Source organism: Hypanus sabinus, chromosome 1 (assembly GCF_030144855.1).
Source record: "Hypanus sabinus isolate sHypSab1 chromosome 1, sHypSab1.hap1, whole genome shotgun sequence".
Classification (NCBI taxonomy): domain Eukaryota; kingdom Metazoa; phylum Chordata; class Chondrichthyes; order Myliobatiformes; family Dasyatidae; genus Hypanus; species Hypanus sabinus.
In genome coordinates this window covers 107,337,677-107,360,207 of record NC_082706.1, presented here as the reverse complement: position 1 = coordinate 107,360,207, position 22,531 = coordinate 107,337,677, and the positions used below count along the sequence as shown (strand labels likewise).

The window sequence follows — 22,531 nt, the reverse complement described above, 5'->3', positions numbered from 1 at the left end:
AATTCCTCCAAAACAGTGACCAAAATCAAGAAAAGTGAAATCAGAAAATGTTGAATGTCGAAGACGTTCTGCATGCTTGATAGTATATAGTGCCTATAAAAAGTATTCACCGCCCTTGCAAGTTTTCATGTTTTAATGTTTTACAACATTGAATCACAGTGGATTTTTTTTTTGACACTGATCAACAGAAAAGACTCCTTTGTGTCAAAGTGAAAACAAATTTCTACAAATTGGACTCAATTTATTACAATTATTAAATACAAAATAATTGATTGGATAAATACCCATGTCAAGTCAGTATTTACTAGATGCAACTTTGATGGCAATTACAGCCTTGAATCTGTGTGGATGGGTTTCTATCAGCTTTGCACATCTGGACACTGCAATTTTTCCCCATTCTTTACAAAACTGCTCAAACTCTGTCAGATTGCATGGGGATCGTGAGTGAACGGCCCTTATCAAGTCAAGCCACAAATTCTCAATTGGATTGAGGTCTGGACACTGACTTGGGCATTCAAGAACATTACTTTGTTTTTAAGCCATTCCTGTGTAGCTTTGGCTTTATTATGCAGCCACTACCATGCTTCACGGTAGGGATGGTATACTTTTGATGATGTGCAGTGTTTGGCATGCGCTAAACATAATGTCCTAAACATAACCTGATGTCCAGAAAGCTCAATTTTGGTTTTAGGAGACCATATAGGATCTTCTTCCAGGTGACCTCAGAGTCTCCCACATGCCTTCTGGCAAACTCAAGCTGAGATTTCATGTGAGTTTTTTTTTCAACAATGCCTTTCTCTCTGCCATTCTCCCATAAAGCAGCGACTAGAGAAGCACCCAGGCAACAGTTATTGTATGCGCAGTCTCTCCTATCTCAGCCAATGAAGTTTGTAACTCCAGAGTAGTCGTAGGTTTCTTGGTGGCCTCCCTAACTAGTCTCCTTTTTCCATGGTCACTCAGTTTTTGGGGACTGCCTGCTCTAGACAGATGTACAACTGTGCCATATTCTTTCCATTTCTTGATGATTGACTTAACTGTACTTCAAGGGATATTCAGTGACTTGGAAATTTTCTAATATCCATTTCCTGACTTGTGCTTTTCAATAACCCTTTTGCCGAGTTGCTTGGAGTGTTCTTTTGTCTTCATGGTGTAGTTTTTGTCAGGATGCTGACTCACAGCAGTAGGACTTTCCAGAAACTCCTTGACTCGCCATCTGGAGATGTAGAGATGATCTTCATTTAACTAATTATATGAGTTTTAATACCAATTGGCTGCACCAGTGATGATTTGGTGTGTCATGTTAAAGGATGTGAAAACTTAAGCAATCAATTATTTTGTGTTTTATATTTGTAATTGATTTAGATCACTTTGTTAGAGATCTGTTTTCACTTTGACAATGAGTCCTTTTCTGTTGATCAGTATCAACAAAAAAATTAAATCCACTGTGACTCAATATAGCGAAACAATAAAACATGAAAACTTCTAAGGGGGATGAATATAGGCACTGAATGTAGAAATCAAAACAGTTATGGTTTTGCATTGACAATCCTTCCATTGGAACTGGGGATATGAGAAATGAATATAATGTTACAGAGAATGTTGGGGGGTGCGATGGGACAGAGAATATTTATCTGGTAAGGTGTCACTGGGGTTACTGAGCTGAATCCATACTTACATCTTGTTAATAGATTTATGATAATTAGAGAAAGAAAATAAACTAAAGGAATGTGCAGATCAAAACTGTTATTGAACCTAAAACCAAAAAGCTAGAAAGACCAGTATATTAGCCACTCCAGTCTCTGGAGAGGTAAGTCCCACAACACTAGGTTCAGGAACAGTTACTACCCAGAACCATCGGGGTCCTGAACCAGTGTGAATAACTTCAACCACCACTACTCTAAACTGATTCTACAACCTACCAACTCACTTTCAAAACTTCTTTACAACTCTTTTTCTCAGTATTTTTTCATTTGTATAGTTTGTCTTTTGAACATTGGTTACTTGTCAATGTTAGTTTATGCATAGTTTTTCATAAATTCTATTGTATTTTTTTCCTGTAAATGTCTCCAAGAAAATAAATCTCAAGGTAGTACATGGAAACATATATGTACTTTGATAATAAATCAAAATAGATAAATGTACATGTATTTTTTTTCACCAGAATAGAGGCATCTCCATCACTGCTGTGTTTTTCAAAAGGACAAGGGATTGCTTATAGTTGTTTGATACTCCTTTGTTTTTCTATTCACAGTGTCTTTGTCCCTATCTTGACTCTGGGTTCTTTTCTCAGCGAGATTTTTTATTTGCTATTTTACAATATATAGGGTTACACTTTTGCTGTACAGAATTAGAAATTGGGTACATAACTTCAATCCTGACACTTTGTGCTAACAAAAGTATGCAAATTACCTTATCCAGATCTTTTACTCTATAAACAGCACAGTTAAAAGAGGTGAGAATTTCTTCACAAAAACAATTCTATGTTCATATTGCCTTTCAGTTTTCATATCTTTTTGCTCTGAATCTTGTCGAGAAAAAGAGGATCCTATATCCTAACACAGCCAGAAAAGACACTCCTAAACCTAGTCCACTGAAAGGGAATCTTAAATGTAAGCTAGGGAGAGCATCTAGAAACCTGAACCTGGAGGCTAATGGCAAACAAAGGATTGCATATTGAACAAACTAATGGTGCAGTAATGTACAGTTATTTCCATTTAGCTCTTTCCTTTATGTTAGATGTTTTTCCCCAAATGTGTTTATCATTGTGCAATACATCGTGAATGCCGTTGATCTAATTGTAATATTTACTTAATTAATTTTTTTCTTCTCTTGATGATAATAATCTTGAACTCTTTGTGGGGTGTATAGCAGGAAAGGCACAGCAATGCCTTGAAATTATTTAATAAAACAGGAAATGATCTAGAATTGATTTGTCCAATGTGTCTTAGGTTCAGATTGTGAACAAAAAAGTTGATTACAGTCATGTGCAGTCCAAGTGTGGTTCCAAGGATAACATTAAGCATGTTCCTGGTGGTGGCAATGTGAGTATTGGCCTTAGATTCTCTTTACATTAATTTTCTGTGCATTGCTAGCATGAAGCTTATTTAATCTACTTGTAATGTGAGAATTTGTAGCAATTACAAGAAGCATACCAAATAATGTGTGGCAATTTATCTGCCATTACAGTCACTCCCAGTGATGGATTTGAGACCTCCAGTTCCTCGTCTTAACATTTGTACAAATCTAGTTGCACCTTTTTGATTGCTTATTTGAAATGCAAGGGGTGTTATTTCACAATTCTGATGGGCACAATATAAAAATCTGACTTTTTGTACAAACTGAATCTCAGCTACAGCCTAATTCCTAGATACTTGCCTTGAACCTAGTGTGGATATAACTCACAAAACTTGCTATTTCTTATTTGTTTATTTAATGGTCTGGACGGTAGACAAGAATTGTTCATTTTGTTGTAGCTTCATTGGCAAGTGGTTTTCAAGAATGTGAGAATAGTATAGGTGAATGGATTAAGTGGTTCACTCTTTAGAGAGCCACCATAGATAGACTGGGTTGAATCATCTCATTGTAAGATTCTGTGAATTGATATTTCAACAGACGTTTAAGGAGATTTGGTTTGTCATTTAAAACATTCAGACTTTTACAAATATACCATGGAGAGTATTCTGACAGGCTGCATTGCTGTCTGGTATGGGAGAGGGCTGTGGTGGTGGGGGGTGCTACTGCACAGGATCAAAAGAAGCTACAGAATATTGTAAAATTAATCAACTCCATTGTGGGTACGAGTCGATGCCTCAGAAAGGCAGTCCATCATTAAGGACCCTCATCACAAGGACATGCCCTCTTATTGTGACCATCGGGAAGGAGATACAGAAGCCTGAAGGCTCACACTCAGCAATTCAGAAACTGTTTCTTCCCCTCCGCCATCTGATTTCTAAATGGATATTGAACCCATGAACACTAACTCAATCTTTTTTTTGTTTTTGCACTATTTTTAATTTAACTGTTTAATATACATATATACTTACAGTGGTTAATTTATTTTTCTATATTTATCATGTATTGCGTAGTACTGCTGCAGCTAAATTAACAGATTTCACGGCATATGTCGGTGATATTAAACCTGATTCTGATACATTAAGGGGAAATAGATTTAAATTCGTAGAGGCCACTGGTGTTTGTCAGTCTTCAGGAGAGGGAAGAGGAAATATCCAGGCAAAATTAGAAATTAGTTTAGTGAAATGGTGCTATTGCCTGGGTTATAATGGTGTAGCGGCTTTGGTGGAAGTTCTGGCATCCCAGAGGTCAAGTTTAAGCAATGTGAAATTGAATTGCATGCTAGTTATTTGTAACCTATCAATATCCATGAGGAAAGGGAGTCTGCCAACTATTTTCCTTATTGTTGTCAATAGCTTTTGAAGAGCCAGTCAATTGAACAGACTGAAGCAGTGCGTTGCAGTGGAATACTGCACAATAGGAACCAATATGCCCTCGTCATGATCAGTCATTGTTGAAATACACTCAATTAATTGGATAACCTGATTGTGAAACAATATCCTGGGTTCCTTTCTAACTAGCCACATATTTTAAATTGCACTTGGTAAAACTGTGTAGTTAGTATAATTACATAGAACATAGAATAATACAGCACGGTACAGGCCCTTTGGCCCACAATTGTGCTGACCCATACCTTAAACCCTGCCTCTCATATAACCATCCACCTTAAATTCCTCCATATACCTGTCTAGTAGTCTTTTAAATTTCACTAGTATATCTGCCTCCACCACTGACTCAGGCAGTGCATTCCACACACCAACCACTCTCGGAGTAAAAAAGCTTCTTCTAATATCCCCCTTGAGCTTTCCACCCCTTACCTTAAAGACGTGTTCTCTTGTATTGAGCAGTGGGGCCATGGGAAAGAAGCGCTGGCTGTCCACTCTATCTATTCCTCTTAATATCTTGTACACCTCTATCACATCTCCTCTCATCCTCCTCCTCTCCAGAGACTAAAGCCGTAGCTCCCTTAATCTCTGATCATAATGCATACTCTCTAAACCAGGCAGCATCCTGGTAGATCTCCTCTGTACCCCTTCCAATGCTTCCACATCCTTCCTATAGTGACGTGACCAGAACTGGACACAGTACTCCAAGTGTGGCCTAACCAGAGTTTTATAGAGCTGCATCGTTACCCCGTGACTCTTAAACTCTATTCCTTGACTTATGAAAGATAACACTCCATAAGCTTTCTTAACTACCCTATCTACCTGTGAGGCAACTTTCAGGGATCTGTGGACATGTATCCCCAGATTTCTTTGCTCCTCCACACTTCCAAGTATCCTGCCATTTACTTTGTTTAATTATGTTTAATTCTATTCAAGGATCAGGTCAGAAAGTAATTTATTTAGGCAAACACTAGATTTTCTAAAATATAACTGTAATATATAAAATCTGAACATACTCTTGAATAGAGACTCAACAAGGCTTTGTGCATGGTAGGTCATGTCTAATCAGTCTTATAGATTACCAAAACTGTTATCAACTAGAAGAGGTTATAAAGAAGGTTGATGAAGGAAAGGTTCTGGATAGGCATTGTTGACATGGGCTTTAGCAGAGTTCCGCATGAGAGCCTGCTCCAGAAGCTTAAGACATTTGGCATTCAGGATCATAGTAATCAATTAGATTCAATATTGGCTTAATGGGAGAAGTCAGAGAGTGGTTAGGAGATGGTTTGCTCTCTGACTGGAGCCAGTGACTAGTGGTGTGCCCCAGGAATTGGTGCTGGGTCTGTTACTGTTTATCATCTATGCCAATGATTTAGATGATAAAACGGTGAACTAGATCAGCAGATTTCTGGATGACAGCTATTGGGGGTATATGGACATCAAGAACGCCTATCAAAGCTTGAGAGGTAATCTGCAGCAGCTGGGAAATGGGGTTGAAAATGGCAGATTGAACTGGAAGCAGACAAGTGTGAAGTGTTGCCCTTTGGGTTTACATATCAGGGTAAGACTTACACTGGCAAGAGAAAATCTGCAGGGAATCAAAGCAACACATATAAAGCGCTGGAGGAACTCAGCAGGCCAGGCAGCATCTAGGAAAAGAATACAGTTGGCATTTTTGGTAGATGGTAGGGCACAAAGGTATGCTGTGTAGACCAAGGGATCTGGTAATGCAAATCCATCACTCCATGAAAGTGGCAACATGGGTAGATGGGGTTGGTAGAGAGAGCTTGTAACACATTGGCTTTCATAGATCAGGTTATGGAGTACGGAGCTGGAATGTTATGTTAAAGTTGGAGAAGACACTGAGGCCGAATTTGGGGTATTGTGTGCAGTTCTGGTCACCTACTTACATTATATCAATAAGCTTGAAGAAATGCAAAGAAAATTTACAAGGATGTTGTTAGGATGATATCCTTAAGCGAAGGTTTGCTAGTGCTGTTGGGGGGCCGGGTTTAAACTAAAGTGGCAGGGGAATGGGAGCCAGAGAGCTGGGGCAGATAGGGGAGTCATTCTAGAGAAGGATGCTGTTAAACTTACAGATGAAGTCAGCATGTTGGGTCAAATGTTCTGACTTGGGTATATTCCAATCCAAACAGTATCGTAAGAAAGGCGGATGAGCTTAGGACAGGGATCAGAACATGGACATTGTAGCTATTGGTGAGACTTGGTTGCAGGATGGGCAGAACTGAGAGCTCAGTGTTCTGGAGTCCCGTTGTTTTAGCCGTGATATAGTGGGAGGGATTAAAGGGGAAGGGGTGGCATTGCTAATCAGGAAAATAGTCATGACAGACCTCAGGCAGGGCAAACTGGGGAGCTTGTCTACCAAGGCTATATGGGTGGAATGGGGAATAAGAAAGGGATGACCATGTCAATGGGATTATATTATAGATGACTCAATAGTCAGCAGGAATTACAGGAACGTACTTGTAGAGAGATTGCAGACTCTGCAAGAAGCATAAGGTTGTGATAGCAGGTGATTTGTGTCAAATTTGTTCATTACAAATTCCTTAATATATAGAGGTATCAAATAGCGAGATTGCGATACTGCATCTCATTTTAGGCAATGAGGGCAGTTGACAGAAGTTTATGTAGGTGAACACTTTGCATCTGATGATCATAATGCCATTATTTTCAATTTTATTATGTTCAAGGATAGGTTTTGTCCTAGGTTTGAGATTTTAAATTGGCGAAAGGCCAATTTTGATGGTATCGGAAAGGATCTGGCAAATGTGGATTGGGATGGGCTGTTTTATGGCAACAGTGTATGTGGTAAGTGGGAGGCCTTAAAAAGTGAAATTTCAAGATGACAGAATTTGTATGTTCCTGTCAGAATAAAAAGTGAGGATAACAGGTTTAGTTAGTGAACCTTGCTTTTCAAAAGATATTGAGAAACTGGATAGAAGAAGGAAGTAGGCAGCAGGTGAGAACAAATGAGGTACTTGAGTATAAGAAATGCAAGAGAACATGAAAGAAAGGAATCAGGAGGGCTGAAAGAAGACATGAAGTTACTCTTGCAGACAGGTGAAAGAGAATCCTAAAGGTTTTTGCAGATATATTAAGAGCAAAAGAATAGTGAGGGACAAAATTGGTCCTCTGGAAGACCAGAAGTGGAGCTGAAAGAGATGGTGGACATTGAAAATGTTTTTTTTTTGCATATGTATTTACTCAGGAGATAGATGCAGAGTCTATAGAAGTGAGGCAAAACAGCACTGAGGTCATAGACATATAGATTATAGAGGAGGAGGTGTTTGCTGGCCTGAGACAAGCTAGGGTGGATAAATGCCCAGGCCCTGACAAGGTCTTTCCTTATACCTTATGGGAGACTAGTGCAGAAATTGCAGTGGCCCTATTAGAGATAATTAAAACATCCTTAGTAACGGGTGAGGAGCCAGAGGATTGGAGGATAGTTAATGTTCCATTGTTCCAAGAATGGCTCTAAAATTAAGTTAGGAAATTATAGGCCAGAGAGCCTGACATTAGTAGTAAGCAGGTTATTGGAAGGACAAGATTTATAAGTATTTGGATAGACAGGGACTGATTAAGGATAGTTAACATGGCTTTGGGCAGAATTTTTCAAGGAAGTTACCAGGAAAGTTAATGAACGCAGGGCAGTGAATGTTGTTTATGTGGAATTTAGAAAGGCCTTTGACAATATCCCTTATGGGAGCTTGATCGAGAAGGTTCAATTGCTTGACATACAGGATGAGGTAATAAATTGGATTAAACATCGGCTTTGTGGAAGAAGCCAGAGGCTTTGTAGATGGTTTCATCGCTGACTGAAAGCCTGTGACTCATGGTGTGCAGCAGGAATTGATATTAGGCCTGTTGTTGTTTGTTAACAATATCAACAATCTGGATGATGATGTAGTAAACTGGATCACCAAGATTGGGGGCAGAGTTAACAGCAAGAAAGGCTATCAAAGCTTCCATCGGGATCTGGACCAGCTAGAAAAATGGGCTGAGAAATGGCAGATGGGATTTAGTGCAGACAAGTGTGAAGAGTTGCTTTTCGGAAGGATAAGCCAGGGTAGGACTTATGCTGTGAACAGTAGAGCACAGAGGAGTCCAGTAGAAAAAGGGAATACAGGTCCATAATTCCTTGAACCTGGTGACACAAGTAGATGGGGGTCATAAAGAGAGCTTATGAATATTGGTCATCATAAACTAGGGTATTCCATATGCAATTGGGATGGTATGTTGAAGTTGTATAAGATGTTGGTGAGGATTAATTTTCGTGTATTTTGTGCACTTAACACCTCGCCCATCCCTCGTTCTTATTCATTCTCAGAGTATGTTCATGAGACAAGTTCCACATTTATTGCCTGTCCCTAGTCTTCTTGACATGGCACTTGACTTTTTTCCTGTCTGATGCAGTTAGATGGTATACTTGCCCGGGGAGTAATTCAGTCCGCTGCAGTGGTATGATGCTGTTCCAAATGGTGAGATTTAAATCAAGACTTAATTGGCCATTGGTCCAGTAACATCTTCACTAGACTATTGTGGTAGTTAATGAATACCAGTCTGTTATACTTTTTATTGCATATCCATACTTTAACCTTACTTTTATATTCTTTAGGATTGTGAAATGTTTTTGTTGCATGTCACGCCAACATATCACAGCAAATTCTAAATACATGTAAATGTGTATGATGAATAAACTTAATACTTGATCCTTTATCTTCTCTTTATTAGGTTTTGAATAACTTACAATTATGTGAGTTATGTATATAATATATAACATTTATGCTCCTCATGGGTCTCTTCGTACATGAGCCTCTTAAACCTAATTAATTGGTCTAATTGGAAATCTGGATTTTCATTTTAAGCAATATAATATTTCATATAAAAGAAGATACGAGGTTGGTTTGGCAAATAAGGTGGAAGTAAATCCGAAAGGTTTCTACAGTTATATTAAAAGCAAGAGGATAGTGAGGGATAAAATTGGCCCCTTAGAGAATCAGAGTGGTCAGCTATGTGTGGAGCCGAGGGAGATGGGAGAGATTTTGAACGATTTCTTCTCTTCTGTATTCACTAAGGAGAAGGATATTGAATTGTGTAAGGTGTGGGAAACAAGTAAGGAAGTTATGGAACCTATGACAATTAAAGAGGTGGAAGTACTGGCGCTTTTAAGAAATTTAAAAGTGGATAAATCTCCGGGTCCTGACAGGATATTCCCCAGGACCTTGAGGGAAGTTTGTGTAGAGATAGCAGGAGCTCTGACGGAGATCTTTAAGATGTCATTAGAAACGGGGATTGTGCCGGAGGATTGGCGTATTGCTCATGTGGTTCCATTGTTTAAAAAGGGTTCTGGAAGTAAGCCTAGCAATTATAGACCTGTCAGTTTGACATCAGTGGTGGGTAAATTAATGGAAAGTATTCTTAGCGATAGTATTAATAATTATCTGGATAGACAGGATCTGATTAGGAGAAGCCAGCATGGATTTGTGCGTGGAAGGTCGTGTTTGACAAACCTTACTGAATTTTTTGAAGAAGTTACGAGGAATGTTGACGAGGGTAAGGCAGTGGATGTAGTCTATATGGACTTCAGCAAAGCCTTTGACAAAGTTCCACATGGAAAGTTAGTTAAGAAGGTTCAGTCGTTAAGTATTAATGCTGGAGTAATAAAATGGATTCAACAGTGGCAAGATGGGAGATGCCAGAGAGTAGTGGTGGATAATTGTTTATCAGGATGGAGGCCGGTGACTAGCGGGGTGCCTCAGGGATCTGTTTTGGGCCCAATGTTGTTTGTAATATACATAAATGATCTGGATGATGGGGTGGTAAATTGGATTAGTAAGTATGCTGATGATACTAAGGTAGGAGGTGTTGTGGATAATGAGGTGGGTTTTCAAAGCTTGCAGGGAGATTTATGCCGGTTAGAAGAATGGGCTGAACGTTGGCAGATGGAGTTTAATGCTGAGAAGTGTGAGGTTCTACATTTTGGCAGGAATAATCCAAATAGAACATACAGGGTAAATGGTAGGGCATTGAGGAATGCAGAGGAACAGAGAGATCTAGGAATAACAGTGCATAGTTCCCTGAAGGTGGAGTCTCGTGTAGATAGGGTGGTGAAGAGGGCTTTTGGAACGCTGGCCTTTATAAATCAAAGCATTGAGTCCAGAAGTTGGGATGTAACGTTAAAATTGTACAAGGCATTGGTAAGGCCAAATTTGGAATATTGTGTGCAGTTCTGGTCACCAAATTATAGGAAAGATATCAATAAATTAGAGAGAGTGCAGAGACGATTTACTAGGATGTTACCTGGGTTTCAGCACTTAAGTTACAGAGAAAGGTTGAACAAGTTAGGTCTCTATTCATTGGAGCGTAGAAGGTTGAGGGGGGATTTGATCGAGGTATTTAAAATTTTGAGAGGGATAGATAGAGTTGACGTGAACAGGCTGTTTCCATTGAGAGTAGGGGAGATTCAAACGAGAGGACATGATTTGAGAGTTAGGGGGCAGAAGTTTAAGGGAAACACGAGGGGGTATTTCTTTACTCAGAGTGATAGCTGTGTGGAATGAGCTTCCTGTAGAAGTAGTAGAGGCCAGTTCAGTTGTGTCATTTAAGGTAAAATTGGATAGGTATATGGACAGGAAAGGAGTGGAGGGTTATGGGCTGAGTGTGGGTAGGTGGGACTAGGTGAGATTAAGAGTTCGGCACGGACTAGGAGGGCCGAGATGGCCTGTTTCTGTGCTGTGATTGTTATATGGTTATATACCTTAATGAAGCACGTGTTGCAGATACGTTTGCAAGGTACCCCATGAAAGGCCTATTGAGAAAGTAGGGAGGCATGGGATCTAAGGGGACCTTGCTTTGTGGATCCAGAATTGGCTTGCCCACAGAAGGCAAAGAGTGGTTGTAGATGGGTCATATTCTGTATGGTGGTCGGTGACCAGTGATGTGCCTCAGGGATCTGTTCTGGGACTCCTTTTCTGTGATTTTTTTTATAAAGGACCTGGATGAGGAAGTGGAAAGATGGGTTAGTAAATTTGTTGATGACACATAGGGTGGGGGTGTTGTGGATAGTGTGGAGGGCTGTCAGAGGTTACAGCGGGATATTGATAGGATGCAAAACTGGGTAGAGAAGTGGCAGATGGAGTTCAACCCAGATAAGTGTGAGGTGGTTCATTTTTGTAGATCAAATATGGCTGAATATAGTATTATAGATGATCAGCCATGATCATACTGAATGCGGTGCAGGCTCGAAGGGCCAAATGGCCTACCCCTGCACCTATTTTCTATGTTTCTATGTTCATGGTAAGACTCTTGGAAGTGTTGAGGATCAGAAGGATCTTGGGGTCTGAGTCCATAGGACACTCAAAGCTGCTGCGCAGGTCAACTCTGTGGTTAAGAAGGCATACAGTGCATTGACCTTCATCAGCCTGTGGGATTGAGTTTAGGAACTGAGAGCTAATGTTACAGCTGTATAGCACCCTGGTCAGACCCCACTTAGAGTACTGTGCTCAGTTCTGGTCAGCTCACTACAGGAAGGATGTGGAAACTGTAGAAAGGGTGCAGAGGAGATTTACAAGGATGATGCCTGGATTGGGGAGCATGTATTACAAGAATAGGTTGAGTGAACTGGCCTTTTCTCCTTGGAGTGACGGAGGATGAGAAGTGACCTGATAGAGGTGTATATGATGATGAGATGCATTGACTGTGTGGATAGTCAGAAGCTTTTTCCTAGGGCTGAAATGGTTATCATGAGAGGGCATTTTTAAGGTGCTCGGAAGTAGGTACAGAGGGGATGTCAAGGGTAAGTTTTTTTATGCAGAGTGGTGACTGTGGAATGGGCTGCTGGTGATGGTGCTACAGGCAGATACGATAGTCTTTTAAGAGACTCCTGAATAGGTACACGGAGCTTAGAAAAATAGGGGGCTATGGGTAACCCTAGGTAATTTCTAAAGTAAGTACATGTTCGGCACAGCATTGTGGGCCAAAGGGTCTGTTTTATGCTGTAGTTTTTCTATGTTTCTGTTTTTCTTATTTCTTCTTTACCTTAAAGGTACTGAAACAATGAAATCTTTTTTTCAACTTTTAAAATTGTAGGTACAAATTCCAAAAGCAAAAGTTGATGTGAACCGTGTATCATCAAAGTGTGGATCCAAGACCAATCTAAAACATAAAGCAGGTACTGCTGGTAAATTCAAAATAACCTAAACTTAAATGTTGAAAATTAAAGCTTATGTTAGACAGCCAATAATCTTAAGAAAATTACACTGTAGTGTGATAATGTGTTTTTTAATATGCTATTGTGAGCACATCTGTGGAAGGAATGCTGGTCAAAGCAGTGAACTCTCTGGTCACCTTTGAGCAAAGCTGTAGGATCTTTAACAGGCATAGGATTTTTACATCCCAAGGAGGAAGAACTATTCTGAAGGAAAGCTAAGCAAGGATCTGCATTACAATATTTGATGGTACCCATTACAGAGGGTCCTAGGTGACTCTTCTTGAATGTTGAGATTATGGAGCAAGTATTTCATAATGCTCCTGACTAATGAGGCTTGGAGCCATTCACCCAAGGAGATCTAGTTTCAGATATGTTTTTAATGCACAGTCTTGAGATTCTGTTCAATTGCGACCCCTTATTATTGACACATGGGACACAATAGACGCTGATGTCAAGGGTAGATGATGGGTAAGTTCTCGATCACTGGAGGCGGTTGTTGTCTAACATTCTTGTGATGTGACTGTCAGCTGCCCGTTATTGGTCCATTCATAGAGTTGTTGTATACTATAGTACAGAAATAAGCCCTTTAGCCCATCTAGTTAATGTCAAACTATTAATCAGCCTAGTCCCATCGACCTGCACCTGGACCATAGTCCTCCCTTTCCTTCCCATCCATGTACTTGCCCAAGTTTCTCTGGAATGTTAAAATCAAACCTGCATCCACCCCTTCTGCTGGCAGCTTGTTCCACACTTTCACCTCTGAGTGAACAAGTTCCCTTTAAACGTTTCTATTTTTACCCTTAACCCATGACTTCTAGTTCTAATCTCACACAACCACAATAGAAAAAAATCTACCTGTGTTTACCCTCATCTCTACCCCTCATAATTTTACATACCTCTATCAAATTTACCCTCATCTTCCTGCGCTCTATAGAATAAAGTCTTAACCTATTCAACTTTTCCCTAATCTCAGGCCCTCAAGTCCTGTCAGCATCCTTGTAAATTTTCTCTTCACCTTTTCACTCTTACTTGCATCTTTCCTGTAGGTAGGAGACCAAAACCACACAATACTCCGAATTAGGCCTCTCCAAGTCTTGTTGACTTCAACATAACATCCCAACTCCTGTACTTAACCATTTAAATTTATGAAGGCTAATCTGCAGAAGCTTTCTTTACAACCCTTTCTAGTTGTGACACCACTTTCAAGGATTTATGGATCTGTATTCCCAGGTCCATCTGTTCTACCACACTCCTCAGTGCCCTATCATTCACCATGCAAGTTCTAACTTGGTTTACTCTCCAAAGTGCAACACCTCACACTTGTCTGCATTAAATTCCATCTGTCATTTTCCAGCTGGTCCAGATCCAGCAGCAAGTTTTGATAGTCTTCCTTGCTATCCACTGCACCCTCAGTCTGCATATTTGCTGATCCAGTTTACTACATCACCATCAAGATCATTGATGACAAATAACAATGGACCCAGCACCAATTCCTGTGGCACACCACCATTCACAGGCTTCTAGTGATAAAGGCAATATCTACTACCACTCTGGCTTCTCGCAATGACTAATCTGATTTACTACCTTTTCTTCAGTGCTATGCGACTGAACCTTCTTGACCAGCTGCCTGTGCAGGACCTTGGCAAAGGTCTTGCTAAAGTCCATTTAAACAACATCCACTGCCTTGCTTTCAATAACTTTCCTGGTAACTTCAAAAAATTCTATAAGATTGATTGGACACGACCTAGTACACAGAAAGCCTTGTTGACAATCCCTAATCAGTGTTTGTCCTTCCAATTACTTGTATAAATGGTCCCTTAGAATACTTTCCAAATACTTAACTGCTACTGATGTCTGGCTCACTGGCCTATAATTTCCTGGCTTATCCTAAGAGTCTTACTTAAACAACGGAACAACATTAGTTATCCTGCAGTCCTTCAGCACCTCATCCATGGCTAAGATGTTTCAGGTATCTCTGCTAGGGTCCCAAAATGTATGCACTAGTCTCCCACAAGGTCAGAGACAACACCTTATCAGGCCCTGGGGATATACCCACCCAAATTTGTCTCAAGACGGCAAACACCACCTCCTCTAATCTGTATATGGTCCATTACCTTACAGCTACATTGCCTTACTTCTATAGACTCTTGAGTCTGTCTCTCAAGTAAATATACATGCAAAAAATCTATTCAAAATCTATCCCCATCTTTTTTGGCTCCATGCATAGATGACTGCTGATCTTCCAGAGGACCAACTTTGTTCCTTGCAGCCCTTTTGTTCTTAATATATCTGTAGAAGCCATTGGGGGGGTTCTCCTTTACTTTGTCTGCATACTCCTCTCATACCTGATTAGTTCCTTCTTGCCTATAGCTGCTTTGCACTCCTTCTTAACCAGGGCCTCAACATCTTTCGAAAACCAAGGTTCTCGAAACCTGTTATCCTTGCCTTTTATTCTGATAAAAAAAATACAAACTCTCAAACTTTCATTTTTGAAGCCCTCCCACCTACACCTTTGCCAGAAAATCCATACTTTCCAAGCCCTTTCTGATATCATCAACATTGGCCTTCCTCTAATTTAGAATCTCAACTGGAGGACCAGACCCATCCTTTTCCATAATTCCTTATGGGAGATCTAGTATCACTCTCTCTCTGGTTGGGACTTCTATGTACTGATAAAGGAAACGTTCCAGAAAACATTTGGCTAAATTTTTTCTATTCAACCCTTTTACTGTATTGGAGTCAATATGTGAAAGTTAAAATCACCTACTATCACGACCGTATGTTTCTTGTAACAGTCAGCGATCTCTCTACAAATTTACTCCTCTGAATCCCGTGGACTGTTGAGTGGTCTATTGTATTGTCCCATTAACATAGTGATATATTTCTTATACCTCAGTTCTACCCATAAGGCCTTACCAGATGAGCTTCCAGTCTGTCCTGTCTGAGCTCTGCTGTGACATTTTTCCTCAATAGTACTGCACCCCTCCCACTCTATCTTGTCCAAAATAGCAGAACCTTGAATCATTGAGCTGCCGGTGCTGCCCCTCCTGCACCGTCTCACTATTGGCTACAGTGTCATAATTCCATGTGCTAATCCCTGTCATCAACTCATCTACAATACTCCTTGCATTGAAATATACACAATTCAGAACATTAGTCCCATCATGCTCAACCTTTTGATTCCTAACTTTGTATCTAGGCTTACCAACATCTTTCCTCACAACCACTCCACTGTCTGGTGCTCTGGTTTCAACCCCCCCCCCCCCACTGCAACTGTAGTTTAAACTGCCCCTGTGCAACACTAGCAAACCTTCCCACAAAGATATTTGTTCCTCTGCAGTTCAGGTGCAAACCATCTCTTCTGTACAGATCCTAGCCTCTCTGGAAGAGAGCTAAATAATCAAAAAAAAATCTCAAGCTCTCCTTCCTGCACCATCTCCTTAGTCATGTGTTAAGTTGCATGATCTTTGTATTTCTGGCCTCACTAGCGCACGGCATGGGTGACAGTCCTGAGATCACAGCCCTGGAGGTTCTGTCCTTTAACTTAGTAACTAACTTCCTGAACTCAGTGTGCAAGACCTTGTCAACCTTCCTACACATCATTGGTACTGATGTGTACTACAGCCTCTAGCTGCTCACTCTCCCACTTGATCCGCGATGTCCCTGACCTTAGTACCTGGGAGGCAACATACGATCCAGGAATTTTGTTTTCGTCCATAGAACTTCCTGTCTTTTCCTTAACCTTTAAATCCCCTATCTCTATAATTCACGTCTTCTCCCCCTTTCCTTCTAAGCGACACAGCCAAACTCAGTGCCGGAGATCTGACTGCTGTGGTTTTCCTTCCCTAGGACATTCCTCCATCATTATCCAAAGCAGCATACCTGCTGTTGAGGGGTTTGGCCACAGGAGTGCTCTGCACTGACTGCCTGTCCCCTTTCCCTTCCTGATGATCACCCAGTTACCTGTGTCCTGCATCTGGGGTGTAACTACATCCCTGAATTGCCTGTACCTTCCGAATGGCCCAGGGTTTATACAGTTCCAATTCCTGAACACAGTCTGTAAGTAGCTGCATCTGGATGCACTTCCTGAAGGAAGTCTCCCACTTTCCCTCTTTGCACAAAAGGAGTATTCCACTATCTTGCCTGACTCTAACTGTGCAATAAGGAAAAAAAGGAAGAAAAATTAAAAGAAAAAATCTATGTGCAGCCTACACCCCTCTGCCAAGGCTTCTGTGAGCCAAGGACTGAACTCTCCAATGGAGCCCCTGGTCTCACACAATGGCTGCTCTGCTTAAACTCAACTTCTTCTTAATGGCCCTTGCCAAGTGCCTAATTAGGCATAATTCAACATCTCCAAGGGAACTGTAGTGCACAGAATGTCCTGGCTGCCCCCACTCACTTCTTTTAAAATCTCTCTCCTGCTAAGCAATCCAGTGTCTCCAAGGGAACTGTGACACACAGAATTCTTGAGTACTTTGCAGCATTCAGGCAACTTCATTTACTGAGATTTGCAAATAGAGTTTTACTTCATGCAAGCATCAGCAAATATCAATTTTTGATTTTATGAAGGCAGTAAAGTAATTTAAAGCAGATAAAAATGTTTGGGTCTCAGACCCAGCCTTGAGAAGCTCATGCAGTGGTCAGGAGGCTGAGCTGATTGATGCTTAACCATCTTCCTGTCCACAACGAATGACACCATACTCTAGTATATTTTCTCTTTGCAAATTAACACATTTTACCAGTGCTTCTTGATTGTGTAAGTATTGCATTTATTTTGAGGGCAGTCAACTGAAGCTTCCCTTTGGAATTCAGCTCTTTGATCAAGATGTACAAAAAGGCTGGATGAACTCAGCAGGTCGGGCAGCATCCGTTGTAAGAAGCAGTCATCATTTCAAGACCCTTCGTCAGGACTAAAGGAGGGGGCAGGGGCTCTATAAAGAAGGTGGGGAGAGGGTGGAAAACCAATCAGGGGAAAGAACAGGGGGTATGGGAGAGGATAGGCAGGAGAGGTGAAGAAGGAATCTAAGGGGAAAACACTTTGGGTAGTAGAAGAAGGCAGAGTCATGAGAGGTGATAGGCAGCTAGAAGAGGAGACAGAGTGAAGGTGGGATGGGGGAAGGGAGAGGGAGGGGATTACTGGAAGTAGGAGAATTCGATGTTCATACCAAGGGGCTGGAGATTACCCAAACGGTATATGAGATGTTGTTCCTCCAACTGAAGTTTGACCTCATCATGGCAGTAGAGGAGGCCATGTATGGACATATCTGAATGGGAATGTAAAGGAGAGTTGAAGTGAGTGGCAACCGGGAGATCCTGTCTGTTGTGGCGGACGGAGTGTAGGTGCTAATCTATTGCATCTGGTACTCCTGGTGCGGCTTCCTCTACATTGGCGAGACCCGACGCAGATTGGGGGACCGCTTCGTCGAGCACCTACACTCCGTCTGCTACAACAGACGGGAATCTCCCGGTTGCCACCCACTTCAACTCTCCTTCACATTCCCATTCAGATATGTCCATACATGACCTCCTCTACTGCCATGATGAGGCCAAACTTCGGTTGGAGGAACAACATCTCATATACCATCTGGGTAGACTTCAGCCCCTTGGTATGAACATCAAATTCTCCAACTTCCAGTAATTCCCTCCCTCTCCCTTCCCCCATCCCATCTTTACTCTGTCTCCTCTTCTAGCTGCCTATCATCTCTCATGACTCTGCCTTCTTCTACTACCCATAGTGCTTTCCCCTTACATTCCTTCTTCACGTCTCCTGACTATCCCTTCCCCCACCCCTTGATCTTTCCTCTGATTGGTTTTCCACCCTCCCCCTACCTTCTTTATAGGGCCCCTGTCCCCTCCTTCTTTATTCCTGACAAAGGATCTCGACCCGAAACGTTGACTGCTCCTTTCAACGGATGCTGCCCGACCTGCTGAGATCATCCACCTTTTTGTACGTCTTGATTTGACCACAGCATCAGCAGTGTACTTTGTGTTTAGCTCTTTGATCAATGTTTGGATAGTGTCTTTCATGCAGCCTGGCTTAACTGGTCTTGGCAAGATCCAAAATGGGTGAACAGGTTATTTTGATAGCCATTGCTCCACATATTATTGATTTTACAAAGAGCTAAAGATTATGTAAATAAAAAATTCCATTCAGATGAATGATGTGGAAATTATGCTAATTTGTACTTTATCTTTTTCTTTTAAAATATGAAATCCTCTGCACTCACTGTTCCCTCCATTCAACAATGTACATAATGGAAAATAACTTTTTTAATCACACCCTATCTGGACTTGGAGGTAAATCACCAATACTTTAAATGTCATTGGGTCAGAAACCTACAACTGCTTCCTTCCTAAAAACCTTGGGAATACTCTATAGAAGGAATGCAACAGTTCAGTACAGTAATTCATTACCATCTTCTGTAGGACATAGGGATGGTCAATAGCATCTACATTTTGTAAATTAAAAGTTTTAAGCTGCAGGTTGGTTCTGTATCCATCCTTGCAAGGCTGAATGCAGTTTCTGATTGTTTCACTTGTGTTACATTAGTGTACCAATCTTGCACTATAGTAATTACTTTGTTGCTTATTTTGCACACTTGTAAATTATGTACATGTTCACTTTTCTCCTCATCTTGTAATATACGGAGCTGCTGCGGCAACAAAACACTAATTTTGGCATTGATACCCTGAGTGTGCAAGCCTCTAACAATAAAGTTGAACTATTTTTAAAATGTGTTCTGACTTTGCTATCGTATTAGGAAGCAAGTAATTTGTGTATATAGTATACTTACTTTCCAAATAATTTTAGGTGGTGGGGATGTGAAGATTGAGACCAGCAAGACCAATTTCAAAAACAAAGCTGAATCAAAAATTGGGTCCTTGGACAACCTAAACCATACCCCAGGAGGCGGCAATGTGAAGGTAAGTTAGATGCAGCAGCCAAATCAGTCGCTAAGGAAGTAACTAATGAATGCATCCACTTTGGGGAAAAATACCATAAAAAATAGTTTTCTGTCCTTTCTTCTGATTTGTATTGACCTTTGTTCCTCAGCCCCTCTGGATTTGCCATTCTTGCCCCTTGTCACTTTCCAGCTGTTCACCAGTTCCCCAAACCATGCACCACAGTTCAGCTCTTCTTTCTCTGAAAACTCTGTAGATCTTGGATGAAGATCTGATTGATTTAAAAAAATATATAATTCAGTTGATTACAATTATTCCTAATCAATGGTCAAAATTCCAACTTGAGTACTATGTAGGAAGGTGACCTGGATTGTGAAACTGTAGATCAGCAAGACTTGGTGTCTTTAGGAGAACAGATATAATTTTCTAATCAGGAATGGCGGACTGTGGGAACTTCTTCTATGATGTTTAAATACATTCCTATCAGTATATTTACTTAAAAGTGTGCAGTTCCTCAATTTATTTGACCCATCCACTTTAGTGTTCCATTTCCCACTTCTGAAATAAAGCTGCAAAGTGTGGGATGTTGTGGGTTCTAACCACGTTCTTTGTTGTTTGTCCAGATTCCTTCAGCTTTCAGATGGATATCTCTCACTTAAGTCATGTCATTGTCATCTGGTCGTCATAGTTTCCCATTGTCTTCTATACTGTGTATCATATCTTACAGGTTATGGGGGCTGTTGAGTGATTCAACAATTCATGATTTCATCAAGAACCAAGCTGCCAAATGACTACTTATCTCATCTTTGTCTAATCTGAATTTATGGATTGACATCTGAAAATTTTTTTAATTGTTTCACTTTTATCATGAAGGTGTTAAATTGTAACATCTGGCCTGACATTCAAGATTGAATCATTAGAGAGAAATGAGTTCTTCTGTCCCCTTTCTCTTTTTGTTAATTGGGCAGACATATTTCCTGGAACAGTACAAAAACTGGAATGATAAACTTTCAGTTGAATTCAGAGTCCTTGTAGATTGCTATTGCCTGAGATCAGAAGAGTTTCCAGTTTAAGATGGTGATAGTGAGACAGCGATGACTTGCTGACAGCAACTAAAGCTGCTAACTACTGTATTAATCACACTTTTTCTGGTAAATGATCACTGCACTCAATTGCCTGTATCTTCCCTTTCGGAGTTAGCTTTTGATCCTGCCATTTTTGCACTGTGAATTGAAGTCTCAAAGGTGCACAACGATCGTAGCATGGTGAATATGTGCTGAATCAAGGCAGTGGGGCCCAGGCCCAAGAGTGGGGAAAGAGCTGATGTATGGCCATTTTTGAGTGTGTTCAGAGCCAAGTTGAAGCAGCAGAACAAGACAAAGCAGAGTCAAGGAGGCGGGTCCAAGCCTGAGAGTGAGGAACAAGCTGATGTTTGGCCAATTTAAGTGCCAGGCCAAATTGGGAAGATTGGATGCGAGCTGAATCAAGATGGCGGGTGTCAGGCCCAAGAACATTTTGAAGTTTGGGCCTGGCTCCGACAGTGAGGAACAACCAACTGCTTGGGCAATTTAAGTGCTAGGCCAGAGGAGAGTGATGGACTGGTGTTCAGTGTACTTATCTCTGCACTGAACTGAGGCTGTGGCCTTCAACTAACAAGCTCCTAGATCAGCCGTGACTAGCTCAATAGCTGTGGACTCACTTCCATGAACTTCAGTTCTGAATGTTGCTTGTTTACGTTTATTGTTTGCTCAATTTGATTTTTTTCTGCACATTGGGTTTTTGGTCTTGTTTCAATGGATTTCTTTGTTTTGTGATTGACTGTAAGGAGATGAATCTCAGTTACATATAGATACATACTTTGATAATAAATGTATTTTGAACTTTGAACAGACAGAAATCCTGGTTTAATATGGAGAATGAATGGCCACCATTCCTGCAAACTCATCATCCCAAATGGACTTGGGCGGCTAAATGATCAATTAAATTTTGGTATTGAAACCCTCACAGCCAAATAGCTGCAGATACTTATAAATAATGGACTCTTAATTAAGGCACCTTAAGGACTCTAAATAAAAGTAAGGAGCCAAACCTGAGTAAGGAAATCATCCCAACAGAAAACAAATAAAAAGATTCAAGTAGTTAGTATATGTATAATATTATTAGTTTCTCAGTATAAATTGCATTCAAGAAAATTGTGTTCATATATCAAAGTGTCTTTTTAATTGCAGTCAATGTTGTATATTTTTACACAAAACGTGTATGTAATTTCACTTCAGCAATTATTGTACAGAGTGTGCCTTCAATTGTGATCTTATTTGTTGTGACTTTTTTGTCCCATCTTTTTACATTAAGATGAAGGTGGGGAAAGAAAATGCACTGGAGGACTGAAGGTTGAGTGACTGAACCCATTCAGTTATAGGTCCTGTGCTGATATTTGTTCCTAAAATCAATTTTAGTATCCCTGACAAGTTTACTTTGCTGTCAGAAAATAGATTCCAATCTTTTTTCACTTCCACAAAAGTCTTGTGTTCTCTGTTACCAAAGCTTTAATGAACTTGCTCCTCTTCACCTTCAAATATCCTGACTGCACATTCTTCCATGCTGCATCCTCTCTGTTAGAACAATGAGCATTGATTTTATTTGATATAATTTGCTTCATTTCTTTTCATAAAACTTACAAACTACTACATCTTGTCATCCTAAAATCTGAACGACTAGCTTTCCTTAGTGACAACACTTCATACTTCCCTGTTTTTCTTGCTCCTTACAATGTTTACACTGTCCTTCGTGACTCCAGGCCCACAAACCCAGACCATAGAACATAGAAACAGCATTAGTTCATTAAGCCCATCATGTCTGCCTTGCCATTCATTCATGACTGATTTATTATTTCCTCTCTCCTGCATTCTTCCAATTTCCCTTGACAGCATTATTAATCAAG

The 22,531-nt window shown here is 40.5% G+C and overlaps 1 protein-coding gene across 4 annotated transcripts in view; it reads left to right on the top strand.

Moving 5' to 3' along the window:
* LOC132396313 (microtubule-associated protein 4-like) overlaps positions 1 to 22,531 on the top strand; it is a 282,482-nt gene that overhangs the window by 250,029 nt on the left and 9,922 nt on the right. For 3 of the 4 annotated variants that reach the window (XM_059973844.1, XM_059973840.1, XM_059973833.1), the window contains 3 exons: positions 2,949 to 3,041; positions 12,567 to 12,648; positions 19,499 to 19,611. In XM_059973844.1, the coding sequence (XP_059829827.1) occupies positions 2,949 to 3,041; positions 12,567 to 12,648; positions 19,499 to 19,611 (288 nt within the window). The remainder of the gene's footprint in view (positions 1 to 2,948; positions 3,042 to 12,566; positions 12,649 to 19,498; positions 19,612 to 22,531) is intronic. The other variant, XM_059973849.1, reaches the window with a different exon arrangement.